Below are 20,639 nucleotides of genomic sequence, written 5' to 3' on the forward strand. Positions count from 1 at the left end.
TTCCTCTGTATTTTGTCCAAGCCCTGGAAACAAAACCAAAGTTGTGTAGGGACATGAGAAGAGCCCTCCTGATGGAACAGATCCAGGGCCTATCCCTCTCCTTTCAATACTGGCTGGCCAAAAGCTTCCACTCAGCCCACAAACAGGGCAGGAGGGGAACAGGCCTTCTCCATCTCCTGTCCTTAGCATCTGACTACAAAACAAAACAAAAACCCTAGAACGTATAAATTTTTTAGCAGGAATTAATGGGATGAGCACTATAGTGCAAGAGCGCTCCTCCAGAGAGCAGCCACATTGGGGAAGCATTGCAGAACACCCACTAAAGCAGAATGATGTGTCAGCACACCAGTATAAATCCACCCCATGAACCATTATTGCAGCAATTACATATTGCAGAATTCATCTGCCAAAAAAAGGGGGGGAACCCAACCAAACACCAGTTTAGACAGACAGACAGACAGACAGACAGACAGATAGAGATATTACACATACACTTCACTCTGCTGGGAATACATATATGGAATATCCCCCCACAGACCTTCCTGGGTTGTCAGGATGGATTTGATCATTACAACAAAGCTTTTTTGCACAATTAAAAGGATTGTAGGAATGAGAAACAAAGATCTTGGGTGATTTTAAAAAGAAAGCATTTTCAATATAGGCAGACATGCTCAGTGGCCCAAATATTGGGCTCTCCTTGTGGTGCTAATGCTTCTTTCTTATAGGGGGACAGGGGCTTTGATGGGCTCCCAGGACTTCCTGGAGAAAAGGGAAACCGAGTAAGTATCTCCAAATATTTGTAATACCAGGGCTGCCTATTTTTGGTATCATCTCTAATTCTTGCTTTGCTTTTTGCAGGGAGATGTAGGCAAGCCAGGCCCCCCTGGAGCTCGTGGTGAGAAGGGCCCTAAGGTAAGCATTGGATGTGGATGTGGATTGCATGTGGATGAAAACTGATTGCTGGAAAGTGCTGTTTTCTTTTAGAAGATGCAAGGAGTGGTGTTCCTTAGAAAAATACTGCAATTGCTCTAAATTGAATTGCATTGGCCCAAATTATTGTGACAATGAGAAGAAATGTGTGGTTAAGGCTGCTGTAGCATCACTAGGGTGGCCCAGTGCATTAAAGCTCAAGGGAAAAGGTGGGAAAGGAATGGATCAATATGTGGGATCATCTCACAGATCTATGGAAAGAGGAGATACTTGATCAGTTTCAAAGCAGACCAGAGGCGCCATCTTCTTGAGAAGATTGATGGGGCCTGTGCATGCGATGCCATGACATCATGTGTGTGACATCATGATGTCATGTGTGCAACATCGCATGATGCCACGCAATGCCCTGACATTGTATGTGCAATGCCAGGGGCGGAGCTGAATGTCCCCTGAATATTGAGGGGGCTTGGCCTCCTCCAAAAATACTTCAGGGGGCCTGAAACTGCCTTGGTCCCTAGGAGCTGGTGTGCTCGAAGCAGACATTATCACAATTTATATTTGTGGCAGGGCCACTGCAATGCAAGCAGGGTTCAGGTCTGTGATACAAATTTGCATACAATTTGCTAATTTATATATATAGAATGCTATGAGAAATTAGTATGATGGATTTCACTAGCACTGTGCTTTTTGCAGTGCACCCCGCTGCTCTGTAAGTGAAATGATAGCATGAAATAAAATGTAAAGAAAGTGTAGGTGCAGGAAATCTTGGGCTTGCTGCAAAGCTTTGGAGCTCAAGCTCCAAGTGCCACCCCATAACATTGCCCCTTCTCTGTGGGTTTTCAAATGGAGTTCCATGGTATTGCTTCTCAGGGATTCTGCAATGAGGTCAGTCATACAGCAGACCAGCTTTTATGAAATATGGCTTTCCCACCACTGCCAGCCTTCTCTTGCAATGTACAAATGTAGGGAGGTTATGAGACGCTTATGGGAGTTGATTAGAGCCTGTTTAGTGCCCATCATGAACTGGGTGCACCTTGGAACATGTCCCAGAATCCCCTGCACACAGAGGGATGCCACAGGAGACTGGTGATCCTCAGCAGACAGGTCAGTCTCAAAAGTATTCTCTGAAGACAGAAAGGGGTCTATTTGGCGTCGGGCGGAAGCTGCTTAATACATAGGAGCCCTTAGGAGCAAAACACACCATCAGAAATATGGAGAAATTGAGGGTAGGGTTGTGAGTGCACATTAAGTTGTTATTGTGTGTTTCCTCCTTGGGTTTTCTCTGTGAATGAGTTTGTGAAAGCTGGGGAAACCAGCAGCTGGGGTGGACACAACTCAACACCAGGGTGGTGCTCTCACTCCACCTCCTTCTTTTCACAGGGCTCTGATGGTGTGCAAGGCCCCAGAGGACAGCCTGGGGAAGCTGTGAGTATCTGCCCACTCAGGATGCCTAGGTGCTCTGGGATGAAGTTGGCCTATGCCACTTCCGTGGGGGTGGGAAGCAGCAATGGAAACCAGGAACCTTCGGGGAAACATGCAGTCTTGCTGTAGCCGGCAATGTGAAATGGCAGGTACAAGTGGGGGTATCATAAACAACCTAACAACTGCCATGCTGGCTGATTTTTCCTTTTTCTTTTTTTAACAAAAATGTACTTCAAGGAGATGGCACAAACTGCATGCTTTCAACAATTTTCCTGTCTTTCTAAAGCATTTGTTTCTGAGAAACGAATGAGATATTGTTATTAATGCCTTACCACCTTAAAGTAATAACCAGCTGTTATGCTCAAGTAATAACCATCATTAGTCTCATTTTGGAAAATGAAAGGTATAGGAAAGCCAGATAATGCAAGGCTTTAATGTGTTGTTTGCTGTCTTTTTTGAAATACCATGGCTGTGGGGGAAATTATTTTATAATTTATTGAATCACTGCAATGGTGCTTTCTAATCTCCATGTTAATGTTGCAAAAATACTATATTATATCTAAAGCTACATTTTAAAATAAAAAGAAATAAAAACAATGACTAGGCCAGGCTAGATCAAATGTCCCTCTTAATCCTGCACTCTTTCTCTGCACTCATCCACACTTCAGTTTGGCCTGAGCTATCCAGGCACGGGTTCAAGCGGTTTTTCTTTTGTCCCACCTGGGGTTTACTGCTCAATCAGAACAAACTCAACAGTAAACTGTGGGTTTTCTCAGGGAAACTGGCAGGACAAAATAAAAGCTTCTTGAATTTGTGCCTGGAAATCTCTGGACAAAGGGAAGTGTGGAAGACTGGAGGAACCAAGGGGTAAAACTGTTTCTGGACTGAAGAACTTTAGGCTGCCGTAGTGAAGTTGGATGTTCAAGTGCTCCCACATAAAAAAGAAAAAGCTATGTTTTTTTCTGGGAAGGAGCCTTCTTCTTAAGATGTTCTTTTTTTATGCGCAGGGAATGTTTTGGTGGGGAAGCACTCAAATGTGCAACATTGCCACCTACTGCCTATATTATACTGCCTTCCAAGAGAAGATTCTCTTCCCCTCTGCCCAAGATTCTATACTGGGCTGCCCTCAGTGCTGGATTTATGTGTAAGCTAAACAAACTACAGCTTAAGGCCCCACTCTCTTGGGGACCCCCCAAAAATTAAAGGAAAAAAACTGGATGTACATTTCCAAAATGTAAGATAAAAAACAAATAAAATAAAACCGACATACAGCAACAGTGTTTTGTGTTGTGTCGGCTCCTATGATGTAAGTAATGGGCCCCGCCTGCTATATAAAGGGCCCCATTACCTTCAGTAGCTTAGGGACTCATCAAACCTAAATCTGGCCCTGGCTACCCTAAAGGCATTCTTCCTGTATCTGTCTGATGCATTTTTAAGGCCATTTATACTGAGGCGGGATGAAGCACCTGCTCAGGTGGTGGGACCTTCTTATTGGCAGCTGCTGGCAGAGGGCAGGGAACAGAACATTGTGACAACATAATGCAAAGTGAGGCATGACAGACATTACAGAAGTGGAGAGAAGGGAGGACCTTTACTGTAATGTCTACCTCTTTGGGGTTGCATTCCATTATAGGAACACCACAATTTTCCATAAATTTGATTCTGCGTATTCATTGCAAGTATAGTCTTTGCTGCAAGTTTTCTAGCATGCACTTCTGGGATGGATAAAGGTTTGCAAAAGGAGGCTCCACTGAAAATAAAATAACGGTTGGGGCACACTTGTCTGAGAATGCAGAAAGGCCTTCAGAAGAACATGCAGTGCACATTATTTAGGCATCACTAACATGTCCCTCTTTTTTCCTAGGGTATCCGTGGTTTGGCTGGCTCACGAGGCGCTCCTGGTCCCCCAGGCCAGATGGTATGAATCCTTTTTCCTCTCCCCTTCCTGCGCTTGGAGAAAACAGAAATGAATTCAAAGGGAGGGTTGGACTAGGGGGCTTCTTCGTCCTTCCAATTCTGTAATTATTCCATGGTTCAGTGAATGGGAAGAATAGCATTAAGAGGCAACGTTTAACACATCTGAATTCCTGCTCTGCTATTTGCAACTCAAAACTTGACCTTACCATTTGAATTTGGGGCATTGTTTAACTTTCAAATTTTGAGTTTGGTTTTGAGATTTGCTTTTGATGTTGTGGTATTTATGTACAGTGGTGCCCCGCAAGACGAATGCCTCGCAAGACGGAAAACCCGCTAGACGAAAGGGTTTTCCGTTTTGGAGGTGCTTCGCAAAACGAATTTCCTATGGGCTTGCTTCGCAAGACGAAAATGTCTTGCGAGTTCCTGCGGGGTTTTTTTCCTCCCCCCCTTTTTCCCAAGCCGCTAAGCCGCTTATCAGCTGATCCGCTAAGCCGCTTATCAGTTGATCCGCTAAGCTGCTTAACAGCTGATCCGCTAAGCCGCTAAGCCACTTATCAGCTGATCCGCTAAGCCGCTAAGCCGCTTATCAGCTGATCCGCTAAGCCGCTAAGCCGCTAAGCCGCTTATCAGCTGATTCGCTAAGCCCGCTAAGCCGCTAATAGCGCTAATCCGCTAAGCGCTAATGGGCTTGCTTCGCAAGACGAAAAAACCGCAAGACGAAGAGACTCGCGGAACGGATTCTTTTCGTCTTGCGAGGCACCACTGTATGTATTTAAGGCCCAGTGCAGATATAACATCTCCCAATCCTCATTTAGGAGATTAGGCATGTGCTGTAGATTTGCTTTCTCCCTTCCCTCTTCTCTTCCAAATGAACATTGTCTACTCTTTCATGGTTTGTTTTAACCACTGTTTAGCATCACCCTGCACAAGTGCTAGCCATAGGCTGTGCCCAGATGGGTGCATTATCTTGCAAATGGGTCATTCTTCATGTTTTTTCACTCATATAAATTTCTGTTTCTCTGCTTGCCATCCCCCAGCTCTGTGCTTGGCAGAAAATATCCTGAGTATGTTGTTGTTTTGCCTCTCTCCTCGGTCACTCTTCCCCCAGTTAGTTTACAGAACTAAACTTGTTTGTTTGTTTTTTTAAAAAAAGAAAAGTATTTTTGTACACTTCTGATGTAATAGGATTGTGCAAGATCTGTAATAATAAAAACAAATAGGCAGTGCTTTAGTGCTTAGAGTGGGTGCGTGCATGTGCCAAGCTTCCTGTAAATTTAGAAAATTCCTCTCCCAGGCTTCTACAACTGTCTTCCAACTTCAGCTTAAAGCTCCCCAGATCTGATCATGTTGCTGGGAGAGAGATGAATCAGTTGCACTGTTTTCTCAAACCTCTCCAAAAGTCTCCTGCAGCATTTCAGAAGTTTGGGGGCATTCACGTTTGCCATTTCCAGCTGTTTCCTTAAAAAAGTCTCTGACAGCTCTATGCCCTAGGGCAGTGGTTCCTAATTAGCTAAGTACTGCAGACCTCCTGTTTTTCAAAAGCTTAGCCTTAACCCCCATACTCTTGAAAATTTTCATATCTCTACATACCCTCCAACATGTCCCAGTAAAAAACCAGGATGCATGTTTTGAGGTGCCATCAGAGTATGGCACCCAAAAATGGGATGTCCTGTTTTCAGGACAATTGAGGGGTATGGAATCTCTGTGGTAGTGTTTGTTATGTGAATGGTGCTGCAGACCCCCTGGGTGGGTTACATGGACCCCCTGGGGTCCTTGGACCACCAATTGGGATCCACTGCCCTAGTACTTCCTCCTACAGCTGCAAAGGCTCTTAGAAAACAGCAAGAGGCTTCCACCCCCCCCTCTCAGCAACACTATTCCCAAGGTGCTTTAAGGTGAAGGTCAGTTGGAGATGGCTGGGAAAGAAGAATTACCCTAGTTTACAAGAAGACTGGCACACGCTTGCTGTCCCTCTCTATTCAGAGGACTAACTGGACCCAAGCATTTATTTTTAGAGAATTTGTGCAAGTCTGCTCATGCAAGGAGCAAACAGAAGAAGGGGCATGGCAATAGACACCACACAGTGAAGGTGAGACACAGACACACACACACACACACACACACACACACACACACACACTGCACCAAGGAGCACAAGGAGCATGATGGGATATTTGTTATGACTGGATTTTCTACAGTAAGGAAAATTCTGAATTGAAGGAGGAAAAAGTACAGGCTGGCATTTTGAGGAGGACGACGTCATGTGGATGGTGTGGATGATGTGAAAAGCTTCCAGGCATGAGCAGCACAAAGTCCACAATAAACTGCTGTGTGGAATGGCCTATAGTTAGCATGAGCCAGGATTGTGCTAATAACTGGTTTGAAAAAGGGGTTTAGAGAGAATTTGCAAGCTGTGCTATTAAGCATGAGCCTCACAGCAGACACAGCAATACCCTATAGTTAAATTAGATAATGGAAGGGAGAAGGGCATTCACATGGGAGATTGGAGGAGTGAAGAATCATGTGAGTGATTAGCAAACTCATAATTTGATAACTGTGACCAGGAGATTGGAAATATTACATCTGCATTGGTTCTGAAGGGCAGAACTCACATTTCAATGGCAAAATGCCAATGACTTCTCAGAGTAGCAGCCCAAAACAAAACAAAAAGCCCAAATGGAGACTAAATCTGAGAATCCTGAAGTTAGAATTTGGAGCTTCCTGTTTTGAAACTGAAAAACAAGAAGTAGTTCATAAGACTCTAATAGGGGTGCCATATATCAAACAGTGAAAATCCGGTCAGAGAAGTTGTTGAGCTTTTGAGGGTGAGGCAAAGTTGTTGAGTTTAGCGATTTCTACCCAGACACTACTTCTGACTTCAGTATTCTGGATATGTCCAGGAAATTCTCGACGTATGGCAACCCTAGATTCTGATACAGTTTCATTCTTGGTACGTCTTTTGAGTTTGTTCTCTGTTGTGTGTTCCCCTCCCATAGGGTGTCAGCGGTATTGATGGGGCCCCTGGACACAAAGGGAACTTGGTAAGAGACACAGACAGTTGTGAATTTTCCTGGTTTATGGTAAAGGGAAAAATTGACTATGCTCATGTGATAAGGCAGAGACACAGCATGGCTCCTGACAGTCCGGCTTTTGTGTGTCACATTCCTCCAACCAAGGGTTCATCTTCTGCAATGGGTAATCTTCCTCCTCCCTAGGTGGACCCCGCCTGTCTTGCTGTTCCAGGACAGTCCACCCTGTTCTATCAAGAAATTTCTCGTCTTGCCCAGTAGCTCAAAATGTGGATAGACAGGCCTCAATTTGCTGCATCTTCTCTTCCAGTAAGGCAACCAGCCTGCACTTGCTGCAGATGTAGTTTTGCACATTCCTGGCAGGAAAACAAACGTGTCACAGGTGTTGCGGTCATGGCAGCAGCTCCCTCACCATCCATGTCTCTTGGTCCCATGTACACCATGAGACAGCGCTCTGGGCCTCCCTTTCATAGCACCCTTGCAAATGCCCCTGTTCACCTAGAATTTAATTCCTACGATGCTGTGGAATATGCTATTTACTGGAATGAGATCCGGAACATGTAAAGGAATAATAAAGGAAATTGGTCCATTGAGTATGTGAAGCAGAGTGCATTTTCTTAAGGTCTCCTCCATAGATCTGTGCTTAGGAGGTCTTCCAGGGGGCTTAAGCTTTGGAAACACACAAATTTCAAGCTTTCATTTTGATTTAAAACATTGTAGCCTAATCTACAGTACAAAGTTTGAGATCATCACAAAAGATGCATCAAGAAGGGCAACCTACAAACTAGTCCAGTCATTTTGATTTAGTAATCTAATTTTAAAGGAGTCTTTGCATGATACCAATGGGATTCTAACCCAGTCAGAATTCTTTTGTCCTATCTCAGATTTTAGCCTCTGAATTAGTTGCTTAATTGAAGGATGCATATCCAGAAAAACCTAAGATCCAGCTGAAATAGTGCATTTAGGTGCTTTCATTATGCGTGAAGTCATGGGGAGGTGGCTGCATTTATAGTGCAAATTCACACATGAATGCTGAGATTTCTGCAGGGTGGTATTTTTTATTTTTTATTACAAGGCAATTTAATTCAGTAAGTAAAATCACACAAAGAGGAAGTATGCAATGAAGTCATTCCATTTGTGTAAGGACTTCCACTTGTGCATCAGAACCTCCCCTCCCTCTCTTCTCCCTGCCCCCTGATCTGCTCCAGTACGTTGGGGGAATCCCCAGAATAAATTTGGGGGGCACGCATAGGGAGGAGAGTAAGAAGAGGTTCTGTTGCACAAAAAGTTCTTGCATAACTGGGACAATTTTGTTGGATCCAACCCATAGTTTTCAATCAAGCTTTCAATTTTGTAATTCATATAGTTCCTAAACAAAGTACATGCTAACTTGCTGCTGTAACAATTAACACATGCTGATTTGCAACTAAATGCAGCCTTTATGCTACTGAGGAGCATAATCCAAAATCTTTATTCATGTGGCCCACATCCTTTTGCACTGCAGAATTATGTCTCCTTAGAGACAAGAGAGTCAATTGTGAAATAATGGATGTCTTGTTTTGCTTTCTGTGCACTTGGAAGGACATTGTAAACAAGATCACTCATTCTGAAGATGAAGGCTACACTATTACCACAGAATTAGGTGTGCTCCTCCAGCATATTTAAATCTATTGCTGGATTGTGGCCTAAATGTCCAGAAAAGCCTAGAAGCAACATATAGTAATTACTGTACAAAATGGTGCTTTTGTTGATTTGTTTCCATGTGATAGATCATAAGCACTCATGTTCTTTGCCTATCATGCAGTTTAATTATTTGGACTGGAGCAATAAATAGGTTAGCTCAGGTTAGCTCAGCGAGGTTAGATGAGCTGGTTCCTAGTCTCTGTGCAGAATTTTGTAACTACACTGAGGTGCTTCTACTTACCTTTATATGAAATCAGACCCCAGCTCAATCAGATAACTGCTGAGGAAGGTTTAGAAGTGGTAAATGCAGCCCAGCATCATAGTGCCAGTATTCCAGATGGTCAAAGACACAAACCTTCCCCTTTTCACACTTTTCATTTTTCAAATCCCTCCAGCAAATTTAGCCACAATTTTGTAGCACTTTGTGTGTTGTCTCTTTTGCTCGATGCTACTTATGTAGCTGTAGCTGTATATGCACAGAATATTGATTGACTGCAGGATTTCATGTCCCCAGGGCATTCAAGGTGAACCAGGCCCCCCTGGACAGCAGGGAAACCCTGGATCTCAGGTGTGTGTTTTTCACTACAGCATATGTGTATGTGATGTGGGGAGGGCAAATTAGATGTGATAGAAACATACTGAACCTTTCTTAAAACAGCAACAAACAGTTGATACTATGTGTGTTGGGGGGGGGGGTAATTTTGAAGGGACTGTGGCATGCTCTGGCCAGGGGCAGCTAACTCTTTACTCCCAACTATGGTCTCAACATAAATGTTCTCTGCACATAGCTGCTGTTTACCCCAGGGTTGAAGTTCCCCTTAGTATCTACTTCAGTCCTGAGAGTGATAACCAAGGGTACTAGGGTTGGGCTTCATTGGGTAAAGACTGGGGAACATAAAACATATGGAAAGATAAAAACTCTCAAGATGTGATAAGAGCCTGCTTTGTTCCCTCCTTTACAGGTGAAATGACAGGCAGGCACACCAGCAAATTGAATGCTGGTTCAGCCATTAGTCTCCCCACTCACATTTCAGATGCACAGTGCACCTACTTATTTTTAAAAGTACTACCTGAATATTCTCATCATGGGGGAGCACCTTTCTGATATCTTGGGGGTCTTCAAATCAGTGCTGTGCACAGCTGATCTACTTGAAACCTGCTCCCCTGCCCCAAGTTTAACTCTGGAGGAGAGAATGTATGTTTAAAATTGAACAGAGCAGCCTAAGTGCTCTGAAATCTGTCTTCACCTGTAGAAGCATCAGGAATGTAGGACTGTTCCCCCCTTTTAATTAATATTTGCCTCATCCCCTCTAATTTGCTTCTTTCTCATAGGGTCTGCCTGGTCCCCAGGGTCCTGTTGGGCTTCCAGGTGAAAAGGTGAGTCGGAGCATGGATGTTTTGAGCCTCGGCATGAAAATATTGCTTATGGGCTGGGTGGGTGTGTTTTAGAGGCCTGCTTTGGAATGTACTGGTTGGCCTGTTGCAGTGTGTCCAGATACATGCTTTTCGGTCTGGGAGATCTCTGAGCTGTACTAGAAAGTCCCTGTTCACAAAGCATTTCTTGCTACTGTCAGGATTCACACCTCCTTTGCCATTCACATTTAAAAGGACAAGTTATGGGGCAATATCAACACAAACACATTTACATCACAGTCCCTATTTTCCTGCTCTGCCTTGAGCAAGACAGGATTCAAATAGTGCCTTGTTGACCATCCCTTTTCTTCCTTGCAGGGCCCACAAGGAAAACCAGGGATACCAGGAATGCCTGGGGTGGATGGACCTCCAGTAAGTGCCAAGGATCCACAAACCGTACATGACAATGGGTGTTTCCTTCTGTAGTTGCTGCAACATCTGGATCAGTGGTGGCTGGTGCCCATTGCGGCTGGCTGGGTAGACATTAGGGACACAAACAGAGGTTGAGCCAGAGCCCATGACAGGCAGAACCAACTGATTATAGTGGCCCCCTCCCACCTTCCTTCCTGCTGAGTTCTGCAAGGGCAACACTTGGGCTCATCCACATTTCGGTTTGCCATGCCACTTTCCTCCAGGAAAACCCTCTCTTTACCACTGAATTGGATCAAATGTCAGTTGGGTTTTCTGCAGACTGACCTTTGCTCTGATTCAGTGGCAAAGAACAGGTTTTCCTGGGGAAAGCGGCGGGCAAATGGAAAACCATTCAGACTTTTGCCTAGAAAGCATGGGACAGCAGAAAACCGCTTGGATTTGTGATTTCTAGGCTTGGAGCAAGTGGAAGTGTGGATGAGCCTTTAGACTAAGGAGCTGGCAGGCAGGGTCAAACTCTGGACCAGTTGTAAACAGGAAGGCAGGCAGGTAGGAGCTAGGTGGGGGGCAGGCTGAGTTTGGTAGGTTTTGGATCCTATTCAACTCAGTACATAACAGTAGGGTAGTTCACCCTAATGTACCAACATGCATTCTCACTCGCGGAATCATCGCCTTGTTGTGGTGAGTGGGCTTGCACGTTCCTATGACCCTTGTGAGCGAAGCCGTCGGGAATCTCGTACTCCCAGCAGGGTCACCCAAAGCGGTAAGGTCAAAGGGAGGAGCTAGGCAAAGAATGATCCAAAAAGTCCTCAACAGCAGAACAGGTGGATGATAACAAGTGGTGTGTTACAACAGCTGTGAGGCGATGAAGGCTGCAGCAGATAAAAATCTACCAGTTGTCATGATCCTCATGCCATTGGAATAGAGCCTTACTGCGAAACTGGGCTGGTGAGCGTGCACTGATCTACACATGTAAAACAAATTTACGCACAGGCGTCTTCCAAAAACCTATCCCAAACCCAAACCCAAAAAAGTCCCATGGCAATCGACAGATGGTAATGGGGCAAGACTGTGAAATCTGGAAGCCCCTAGTCATGAACCGGCACCTGGGCAGTGGATACAGATTCAATCTCTCTGACTCAAGGAATGAGGCAGTTGAGCAGCCCTACTTAGGATCCACTCTGCTCACCCCCAAAAGGGGGAGGGGCTAGAAAAGGTGCCCTAAGCATAGTCTGCCTCCCCTTTCCTCCTGACTGGATTACTGCACCCAGTGTGGTGCACCCAGCGGTCATAAAGGACAACTGAACTTTGGAACATGGAATATACAGACTTTGTTGGATAACACAGATAGTGAGCATCCCGAACACAGAACTGCCATCATTGCGGGAGAGCTGTGACGTTTTAACATTGATATTTCAGTGCTTCAAGAAACTCGAAGAGCAGGTGAGGGACAACTGAAGGAAGAAAAGGGAGGTTACACATTCTTCTGGAAAGGTCTACCTGAACAAGAACGTCAAATACATGGAGTAGGCTTTGCTATCATAAACGATCTTGTGAGGCTCTTGTCAGAAGTCCCTACCGGCATTAATGAGTGACTTTCAACCCTTCGAATAAAAACTAACAGTCTACTATTTTAAGTGCTTATGCACCAACACTGGATGCTGATGAAGACATTAAAGAAAAATTTTACTTTCAGCTGGATACCATCCTATCAGAGACACCTAAGACACATAAAATTATCCTCCTGGGTGATTTTAATGCAAGAGTTGGCCAAGATTTCAATCTGTGGCCTGGGACCAGGGGTGTAGCTAGCTGCTCTGGCACCTGGAGAGGCAGGGGCAAGGCGATCCACGCAAAGGAACACTGCGGTGATCCACCCAGGGGGGCAGCACGGTGAGCTGCCCACGGAGTCTGCCTGGTGGATGCAAGCCCCACGCTGCCATTTTGGACAATGTGGGGCCCCAAGCCACCGCGTCAGTCCCAGGGGAGATGCATGGCTCAGGCGTGCTGCAGGCCCCGCGGTAAGTGCTGCCTCCATGGTGTGCCATTTTGTCACTCCCTCAGGGATAACACCTGGGGTGGACTGCACCCCCCCACCTCCCTTCCTACGCCCCTGCCTGGGACTATTGGGAAAGAAGGAATTGGCAACAGCAACCAGAATGGAATCTTACTTTTGACGATATGTGCAGCGCACAACCTTGTTATTACCAACAGACTCTTTAGACAAAAAGCAATAAAACATCTTGGAGGCACCCCCGGTCAAACCACTGGCACCTCTGAGACTTTGTAATTGTCCGAGCTGAAGATCGCCATGATGTGCTCCTTACCAGAGCTATGATGAGTGCCGATAACTGCTGGGCAGATCACTGATTAATGCACTCCACAATGGCTATCAAGATTATACCTCAACACAGGCTTCAAGGAAGGAAACCAAGGTGCAAAATGAACACTCAAGCCCTTCAAGATCCTATTAAGCAGGACTGCTTCCAAATGACTCTTAAGGACCATCTGCTTTTGGAGTTCCCTGGTAACAGCAAGGAACACTGGACCAAGCTAAAAACATCCATTATTGCAGTCTGTGAACAAACTATTGGATACCAAACCAAGAAACACCAGGACTGGCTTGATGAGAATGACAGTGAGATTGAATGCATTATTGACAAGAAAAAGAAGGCCTTTTAGATCTTGCAAAGAGATAGCAACTGCTCCACTAAGAAAAAACCTATGCCAATGCTAAGGCTGAAATTAAAGAAGAACCAAACAACTAAAGAACACCTGGTGGATAAAAAAGTTCAAGAGATCCAGCACTTAGTCAACACTCATGATGCACAGAGTTTCTTTAAAGCCACAAAGACCATCTATGGGCCAATAAATCATATAACCCCTACACTCAACAGATGGTACCACACTTCTAAAAGATAAGCTATTGTACTGCGCTGGAAAGAACATTACCAACATCTCCTTAATTGCATCTCCCCCATAGCTGCTGAGGTCCTCTCACAAATTCTGCAAAAACAAATTAGAGATGAGCATGTAGTATTTCCAAATTGGGAGAGCTGTGTACAGCTATTAACCAAATGAAAAACAACAAAACCAGCAGACCTGATGGGATACCTGCCAAAGTCTTCAAAGTGGGTGGAATCGAACTTGCACAACAACTTCACAAGCTCAGCAAAAAAATTAGAGAGAGAGGAGATCCCAGCAGACTTTAGAGATGCCAAAATTCTTAGTCTCTTTAAAAAAGGTAACAGAATGGATTGTGGAAACTATCAAGGCATCTCTTTATTAGCTGCAGTCAGCAAAATTCTTGCAAGGATCTTAGCAAACCGTCTATTAACAATATCTGAGGTGACCCTTCCTGAATCCCAAAATGGTTTTAGACCTTCTAGGGCGACAGTGGACATGATTTTACCAACTGACAGCTTCAAGAAAAATGCAGAAAGCAAAACCAACCCCTGTATATGACCTGACTAAGGCATTCAACACTGTAAATTGTAATGCCCTGTGGACTCTCCTTCTGAAAAATGGCTGCTCAGATAAATTTGTGAACATCATCGAGTTCCTCCATGATAATATGACAGCAACAACCGCAGATAACAATGGTTCTCAAAGTAAACCATTCACAGTGGGATCAGGTGTTAAACAAGGTTGTTTTATTGCCCCAACTCTATTCATTATTTTCATTGCAATGATCCTACACTTTGCCGAAGGGAAACTCCCCTCTGGAGTAGAAATCGTATATTGAACAGATGGAAAGTTCTTTAATCTGAGCAAGTTGAAAGCAAAGAGTAAGGTTACTGTAACTTCTGTCATAGAGTTTCAATATGCTGATGACAACATAGTCTGTGCACGCTCAGAAGATGACCTCCAAACCATCCTAAATATCTTTGCAGAAGCTTACGAAAAGCTTGGCCAATTGCTCAACATTCAAAAAACCAAAGTGCTGCATCAACAAGCACAAAACAACCCTTCCACAGCACCACAAATCCAACTCAATGGTGTAACGTTGGAAAATGTCAGTCACTTCTTCTACCTGGGCAGTTATCCTTCCACAAGGGCTGACATTGATGCCGAAATCCAGCATCGCCTGAGCTCTGTGAGTACGGCTTTCTCCCAATTGAAGTGCAGAGTGTTTGAGGACTGGGACATTTGCAGGAAAACCAAAATGCTTGTTTACAAAGTTATTGTACTACCAACCTTATTGTATGCTTGTGAAATGTGGACCACTTATAAACACCATCTCCAACTCCTCAAAAGATTCCATCAACAATGTCTCCGGAAATTTTTACACATCACTTGGGAAGACAGGCAAACTAATGCCAGTGTACTGAAAGAAAAAAAGATCAGCAGTGTTGAAGCAATGATTCTTCAACATCAACTTCGTTGGACTGGTCATGTTGTGCGGATACCTGATTATAGTCTTCCAAAGCAACTACTCTATTCTGAAGTTAAAAATGGTAAACGTAATGCTGGTGGCCAACAAAAGAGGTTCAAAGACTCTCTCAAGGCAAATCTTTAAAAATGTAGTATAAACACTGACAACTGGGAAACACTGGCCTGCGAGCGCTCCAATTGGAGATGGTCATGGGTTTTGAAGACGCTCAAACTCAGGACAAAAGGGAGAAACACGTTAAGAGGAAGGCACGCTTGGCAAACCCTCACCATGACCACCTCCCACCCAGAAACCTATGTCCCCACTGTGGAAGGACATGTGGATCCAGAATTGGCCTCCACAGTCACTTACGGACTCACTTTTAAAACCGTGTTTATGGAAGACAATCTTACTTGGCTACGAGTGATCACTAAAGAAGAAAACCAACCTGCATTGATCAGGATGGAAAGAAACCCACAGAGAGATCTATGTTAATGCTGTGGGATGGGGGGAAAGCCTAGCAGTTTGAAAGCATACCAGTGTAAGTAGATAAATAGGTACCACTGCAGCAGAAAGGTAAACATTTCCATGTGCTCTGGTTTCTGTCACGGTGTTTCGTTGCACCAGAAGTGGGTTAGTCATGCTGGCCACATGACCCAGAAAACTGTCTGTGGACAAAAACCAGCTCCCTCGGCCTGAAAAATGAGATGAGCGCTGCACCCCATAGTTGCCTTTGATTAAACCATCCAGGGGTCCTTTACCTTTTTACCTTTTATCGAGCCTGGTTCAAGCTCTTACCATACCCACACACCCTTCGAGAAGTAGTTTTTCTTAAGTATTTTACATTTTCTTAAGTATTAATAGATTCCATTTCTTTCTCCACATTTCCCAGTATTTCTGTAAAAGGCCATGGAAGAAAAACCAGCCAACTAAAAGCAGATGATTGCTGATCCCCACCCCACCTGCCCCCTGCTTACATGTGTTCATAAGCAAAAGCAGGAGCAGCCAGGAGGGAGAGCTATTTTTGTGGGGGGGGGAGCATATTCCATGTTCAATGGCTCTTTGTTGAGGGCTGCAGTATCTTTAATCAGGCATCACCTCTTCAAGCAGCTGTATCTTTCATCGGTGTCTTCTACGTTTCTTTTCAGGGTCATCCTGGAAGAGAAGGGCCAGCTGGGGAGAAAGGAGCACAGGTAAAAGACTGAGTCTACATGCTACGGAGGGACCTGAAGATTGTCCCTTGGTCTCTTCCTCCATGCTAAAAACTCAGACATAGTATAGACTAGGTCATTTTAATATTAGTGTCTTCAAGAAATGTTTTGGGATGCATCTTTTAATAAATCTATCTCATTGCTTTTGCTCCCACTGTTAGAAGCTTTTCAAACAATTAAGTACAGATTTTTAGAGACTGAATTCCAAAATCTCAGTAGAGCAGCCAAAAAATCTTGCTCTCTGTTGAGGCCACTCCATATTTACATCACCTGTATGTTCCCCACCAACACAGAGCTTTCTCCCTTGCAACATGTAAAGTCATGCCAACTGCAGTCCTGCAGGGAAGATTCTCAAAAATTCCATATTCAGAAAGTCCTTGTCCTTGTGGTAAAACACAAGTCAAAGCCATTGCATGTCTTATTTTACTGCCTGATTTACACAAAAATCTGTGACAAATATTTAAGGTTAAATTGCTCTGATTTCTCCACAGTTTCCTCTCTTCTGAACAGTTGAGGTGTGACATCAGGGAGAATGTAGCAAAATGTCTGAGATATACCATGAAATGATATCACTATAAGACTTTTAAATCTTAGCATGTATTAGTTCTATCTTAAAGTATCTCCTTTTATGAATAGACTCCAATTTAATGCTTTGACTTATAAATTTTTGTGTCCTCTGTATGCCAATAAGAGAGACTGATTGAAAAAAAGAACAACCTTTTTTCCTCCAGGGTCTGTCTGGTGCAGCAGGTCCAATAGGCTACCCAGGTCCCCGTGGAGTCAAGGTAGGTCCTTGTTGCCTCCTTTTACCAAGTTCTTTAACCCAGAATGAGAATCACGGCTGGGTTTTCTCCCCCCACCACACTGCCACATGCTACTGGATCCTCAATTTACAGCTGCAGTCTTGGAAGTAAACCTAACGAAAACCAATGCCATTACAAGCAAGAATTATTGAATCATCATAGAATTGTAGAGTTGGAAGGGACCCTGCAGATCATCTAGTCCAACCCACTGCAATGCAGGAATATGCAACTGGCCATATGGGGATCGAACCTGCAACCTTGGCATTATCAGCACAGTGCTCTAACCAACTGTGCTATCCAGCCGTACTCAGGTTATGTAAGGTTCTTCTGTGCAAGATACTCAAGCCTTTGGTACTTCTTCATACCTGACTTCTTGGCCTTGTCTTTCCAGACTCAGTATCTGCTCATGTTATCCCAGATCTAGCATAGAGCTCCCTCGAGCTCTCTCTGCGCACATTCCATAAATTGAGTGAATTTGCACTTATTTTGTTTTAAAAGAGGTACAAGAGCATCCATTGGTACTGCATCTTTAATACAAGCCACAATCCCCACTATTTAGTTTGCATTATTTATTGAACCTTTAGTGGAAATTATTAGATCAAATGCTACAAATAATGTAGCTAAAATTGGTCAGAAGAATTTAAAATTAGCTCATATACAGATGATGTCACACTATTTGTAAACAAATAGAGCAACCATACAAAATCTGAAAAGCTAGCCTTGAACATAAGCAAATAGTTTAAGGGAAAAATTGCATATTGGTCACATTTAATTACTTCATAGTTGGGGGAATTGTTGGGGAAACAGCAGTCTAAAAATGATGATGTTGCCAAAAATAATAATTTTATTTTTGAATTTACCTTTGGGAATTCACTTAAATCTTCTACAATTGGCTAAAGGTTTTTGTAGATGTTTTTGGTGAAAGACCCAGAGCAGTTCAAAAATCTCTATTTAATGTAGAGTTGCCCCTTTGTTAGATTCCATGTACTGGGTAAATAATTGGGTATATACCGGTAATTCAAAGGAATATTTTCCTCTGCAAATTTAAGATTATTCTGTACAGTCATGTTGATCATCTCTTTATTACCTCTGCCAGACATAATGGAGTCCAGTAAGTTCTGAATAATACTGTTTGCTGCTTGACTCTTAGTTTAAAGTCCAGAGACACCCTTGTTATAGAACTTAATACATTTTCCCATTGCTTGGTCGAGACCGAAATCTCAAATCTTTATTCCATTCCTCCTTTAATATCTGTGTATCAAACTGGTTTGCTGCTAATAAACATTTGTATAAGACGATAGTGGATTTTTTTTGTTAAGAATTGATCAGCTGTTTTAATATCTCTATCATCTCTGAAGCTGTAAAAACCGCTCATCCAATATTTGCAACTTAGAAACAGTATTCATACCTTAATTACTGAGTGTGGTTCTTTAGGAAGATTCGGTGAATTTGAAATGCCAACAAATACATGGAGATGGGTGTGGCAGAATGGGTCATTGTTAACCTCGAAGGAAGATTCTATAAAATGATTTTTAGATCTTATTTAACATCAAAACATCTTCACTGTGTGTATAAAATGGTCAGTGTTGGAGATGCAAGATGCCTAACACACACATCTTAAATATTTTCTGGTACTGTCTTAAAATAAAACAAATTTCGGGATTGATATTGTTAAAGAAATTGAAACAATTATGGCATATATTCTGCCAGTAGACCCACTGGTCTTCTTATTTGGTTGTAATAAGGATGCAGGGACATGGGTGGTGCTGTGGTCTAAACCACCAAGCCTCTTCGGCTTGCCGATCAGTGAGCTCCCATTGCTCTCTCCCAGCTTCTGTCAACCTAGCAGTTCGAAAGCACACCAGTGTGAGTAGATAAATAGATACCACTGCAGCGGGAAGGTAAACATTTCCATGTGCTCTGGTTTCCGTCACGGTGTCCTGTTATGCCAGAAGCGGTTTAGTCATGCTGGCCACATGACCCAGAAAGCTGTCTGTGGACAAACGCCGGCTCCCTCGGCCTGAAGCAGGAGGAGTGCCACACCCCATAGTCACCTTTGACTGGGCTTAACCATCCTTTTGTTACCTAGTAAGGATGCAATACCGACAGATGTCAGAGAGATGGTACTCAGTTTTGTAAGTGCAGCCTGTATAACTATTGCTTACAACTGGAACACAATCCCCCAAACCCCCCCCCCCCCCCCCGCCAATGTGCAGGACTGGTTCACTAAGGCTGGGGCACAGTCTGTATGGTTAAATTAACCGATTTGTTTCAGATCAGAGCGGGTTGACAGATTTATGACTCTTTGGCTGAAATAATTTTTGTTGTTAAATCATGTACTGGTGTAGTAAAGATATACGGAAAATCTAATTTACATGTTTTGTCAAGAATACTGGTACTTTATTTTTAGACTAAGGTTAGTGGATTATTGGACTAAGGCTTGTGAATAGCAGCTATTTCTATTTTTTAATCAAATGTGTTAAATCATTCAAATGGTTTTTTCTTTAACAATATGCATCTATTGTCAAATAAATAAATACTTTTTTAACACCTGATGCTATTAATTCTTCTGGCTAACACTGTTGTACCTTTCCATGTTTCCGCAGGGGGCATTTGGCATGAGGGGCCTCAAAGGTAGCAAAGGTGAGAAGGTGAGTTTTTAGGTGAGGGATCTATTTCAGACAACAGATCTCATGGATTTCTTCTAATCTCCGGATATGACTTGTCTGTTCCTGCTTTCTCTGCTTGTTGTACACCATGTAACAAATTATGGAAGTTTAATCTGGGGAATAATCTGGGTTGTCTATGCTCTGGTAGCCTCAAGGTTAGATTACTGCAATGTGGCTGCCTCTGAAGATGGTTTGGAAACTTCAGCTACTGCAGAATTCAGCGGCCAGGTAGCTCACTGGAGTGTTCTTTTTTAAACAAGCTGAGATTTTATTTCTTCCTGATGAATTATAAAGTAATGGTGTTAAGTATCTACCTGCCAATTTAACATATTCTTTGTTTTCTAAAATTCTTATAATTGCCAACAATTTGTAACTGGGAAAAGTGAAGATGTTCAGGAGAATCTGCATTCAAAATTTTGCAAGTAAATTTCAGTTAGTAGTTCTGCTAGCAGGTTTGCCAGCTAATTGGCCTAATGCAGGCAATTTGTACCAGTCTCTGGCCACTCGGGTCCTGAGAGGGACCCCTTACCCTCTCAGAAAACTGGAATATTCCAACACGTCCTAGTCATCCTCCAGGAGCAGTTGTGTGGCTCAGCCCTCCACTTCTGCTCTTGAAGGAGTTCCATTTGGGTCCTTTGGAGGGTTTGTGGTGTTGGCAAGAATTGTGAGGGGAGGTTTTGGTAAAAGGTAAAAGGGAAAAGGGAAGGCTCTCTGAGCATCACCCAAATTGGGCAGCTAGTACAGCAGAGAAGTTGTGGACACTGGTAGTGTGAATATGTATGCTTCTTGATGCCACACCTCAGTGTCAAAGTTAGAGACCT

The 20,639-nt window shown here is 43.5% G+C and overlaps 1 protein-coding gene across 7 annotated transcripts in view; it reads left to right on the forward strand.

The window, feature by feature from the left end:
* The window catches only part of COL5A3 (collagen type V alpha 3 chain), a 123,317-nt gene that overhangs the window by 56,410 nt on the left and 46,268 nt on the right, over positions 1–20,639 (forward strand). For all 7 annotated transcript variants that reach the window (XR_014544703.1, XM_083599715.1, XM_083599716.1 and 4 more), the window contains 11 exons: positions 726–779; positions 859–912; positions 2,311–2,355; positions 4,217–4,270; positions 7,266–7,310; positions 9,496–9,549; positions 10,314–10,358; positions 10,713–10,766; positions 16,284–16,328; positions 17,078–17,131; positions 19,756–19,800. Coding sequence is in view for 6 of the 7 variants with exons in the window: in XM_083599715.1 (XP_083455841.1) it covers positions 726–779; positions 859–912; positions 2,311–2,355; positions 4,217–4,270; positions 7,266–7,310; positions 9,496–9,549; positions 10,314–10,358; positions 10,713–10,766; positions 16,284–16,328; positions 17,078–17,131; positions 19,756–19,800 (549 nt within the window). In the remaining variant the exon portion in view is untranslated. The remainder of the gene's footprint in view (positions 1–725; positions 780–858; positions 913–2,310; positions 2,356–4,216; positions 4,271–7,265; positions 7,311–9,495; positions 9,550–10,313; positions 10,359–10,712; positions 10,767–16,283; positions 16,329–17,077; positions 17,132–19,755; positions 19,801–20,639) is intronic.

The sequence above is a fragment of the Podarcis filfolensis genome (assembly GCF_964270895.1).
Source record: "Podarcis filfolensis genome assembly, chromosome: 2".
Classification (NCBI taxonomy): domain Eukaryota; kingdom Metazoa; phylum Chordata; class Lepidosauria; order Squamata; family Lacertidae; genus Podarcis; species Podarcis filfolensis.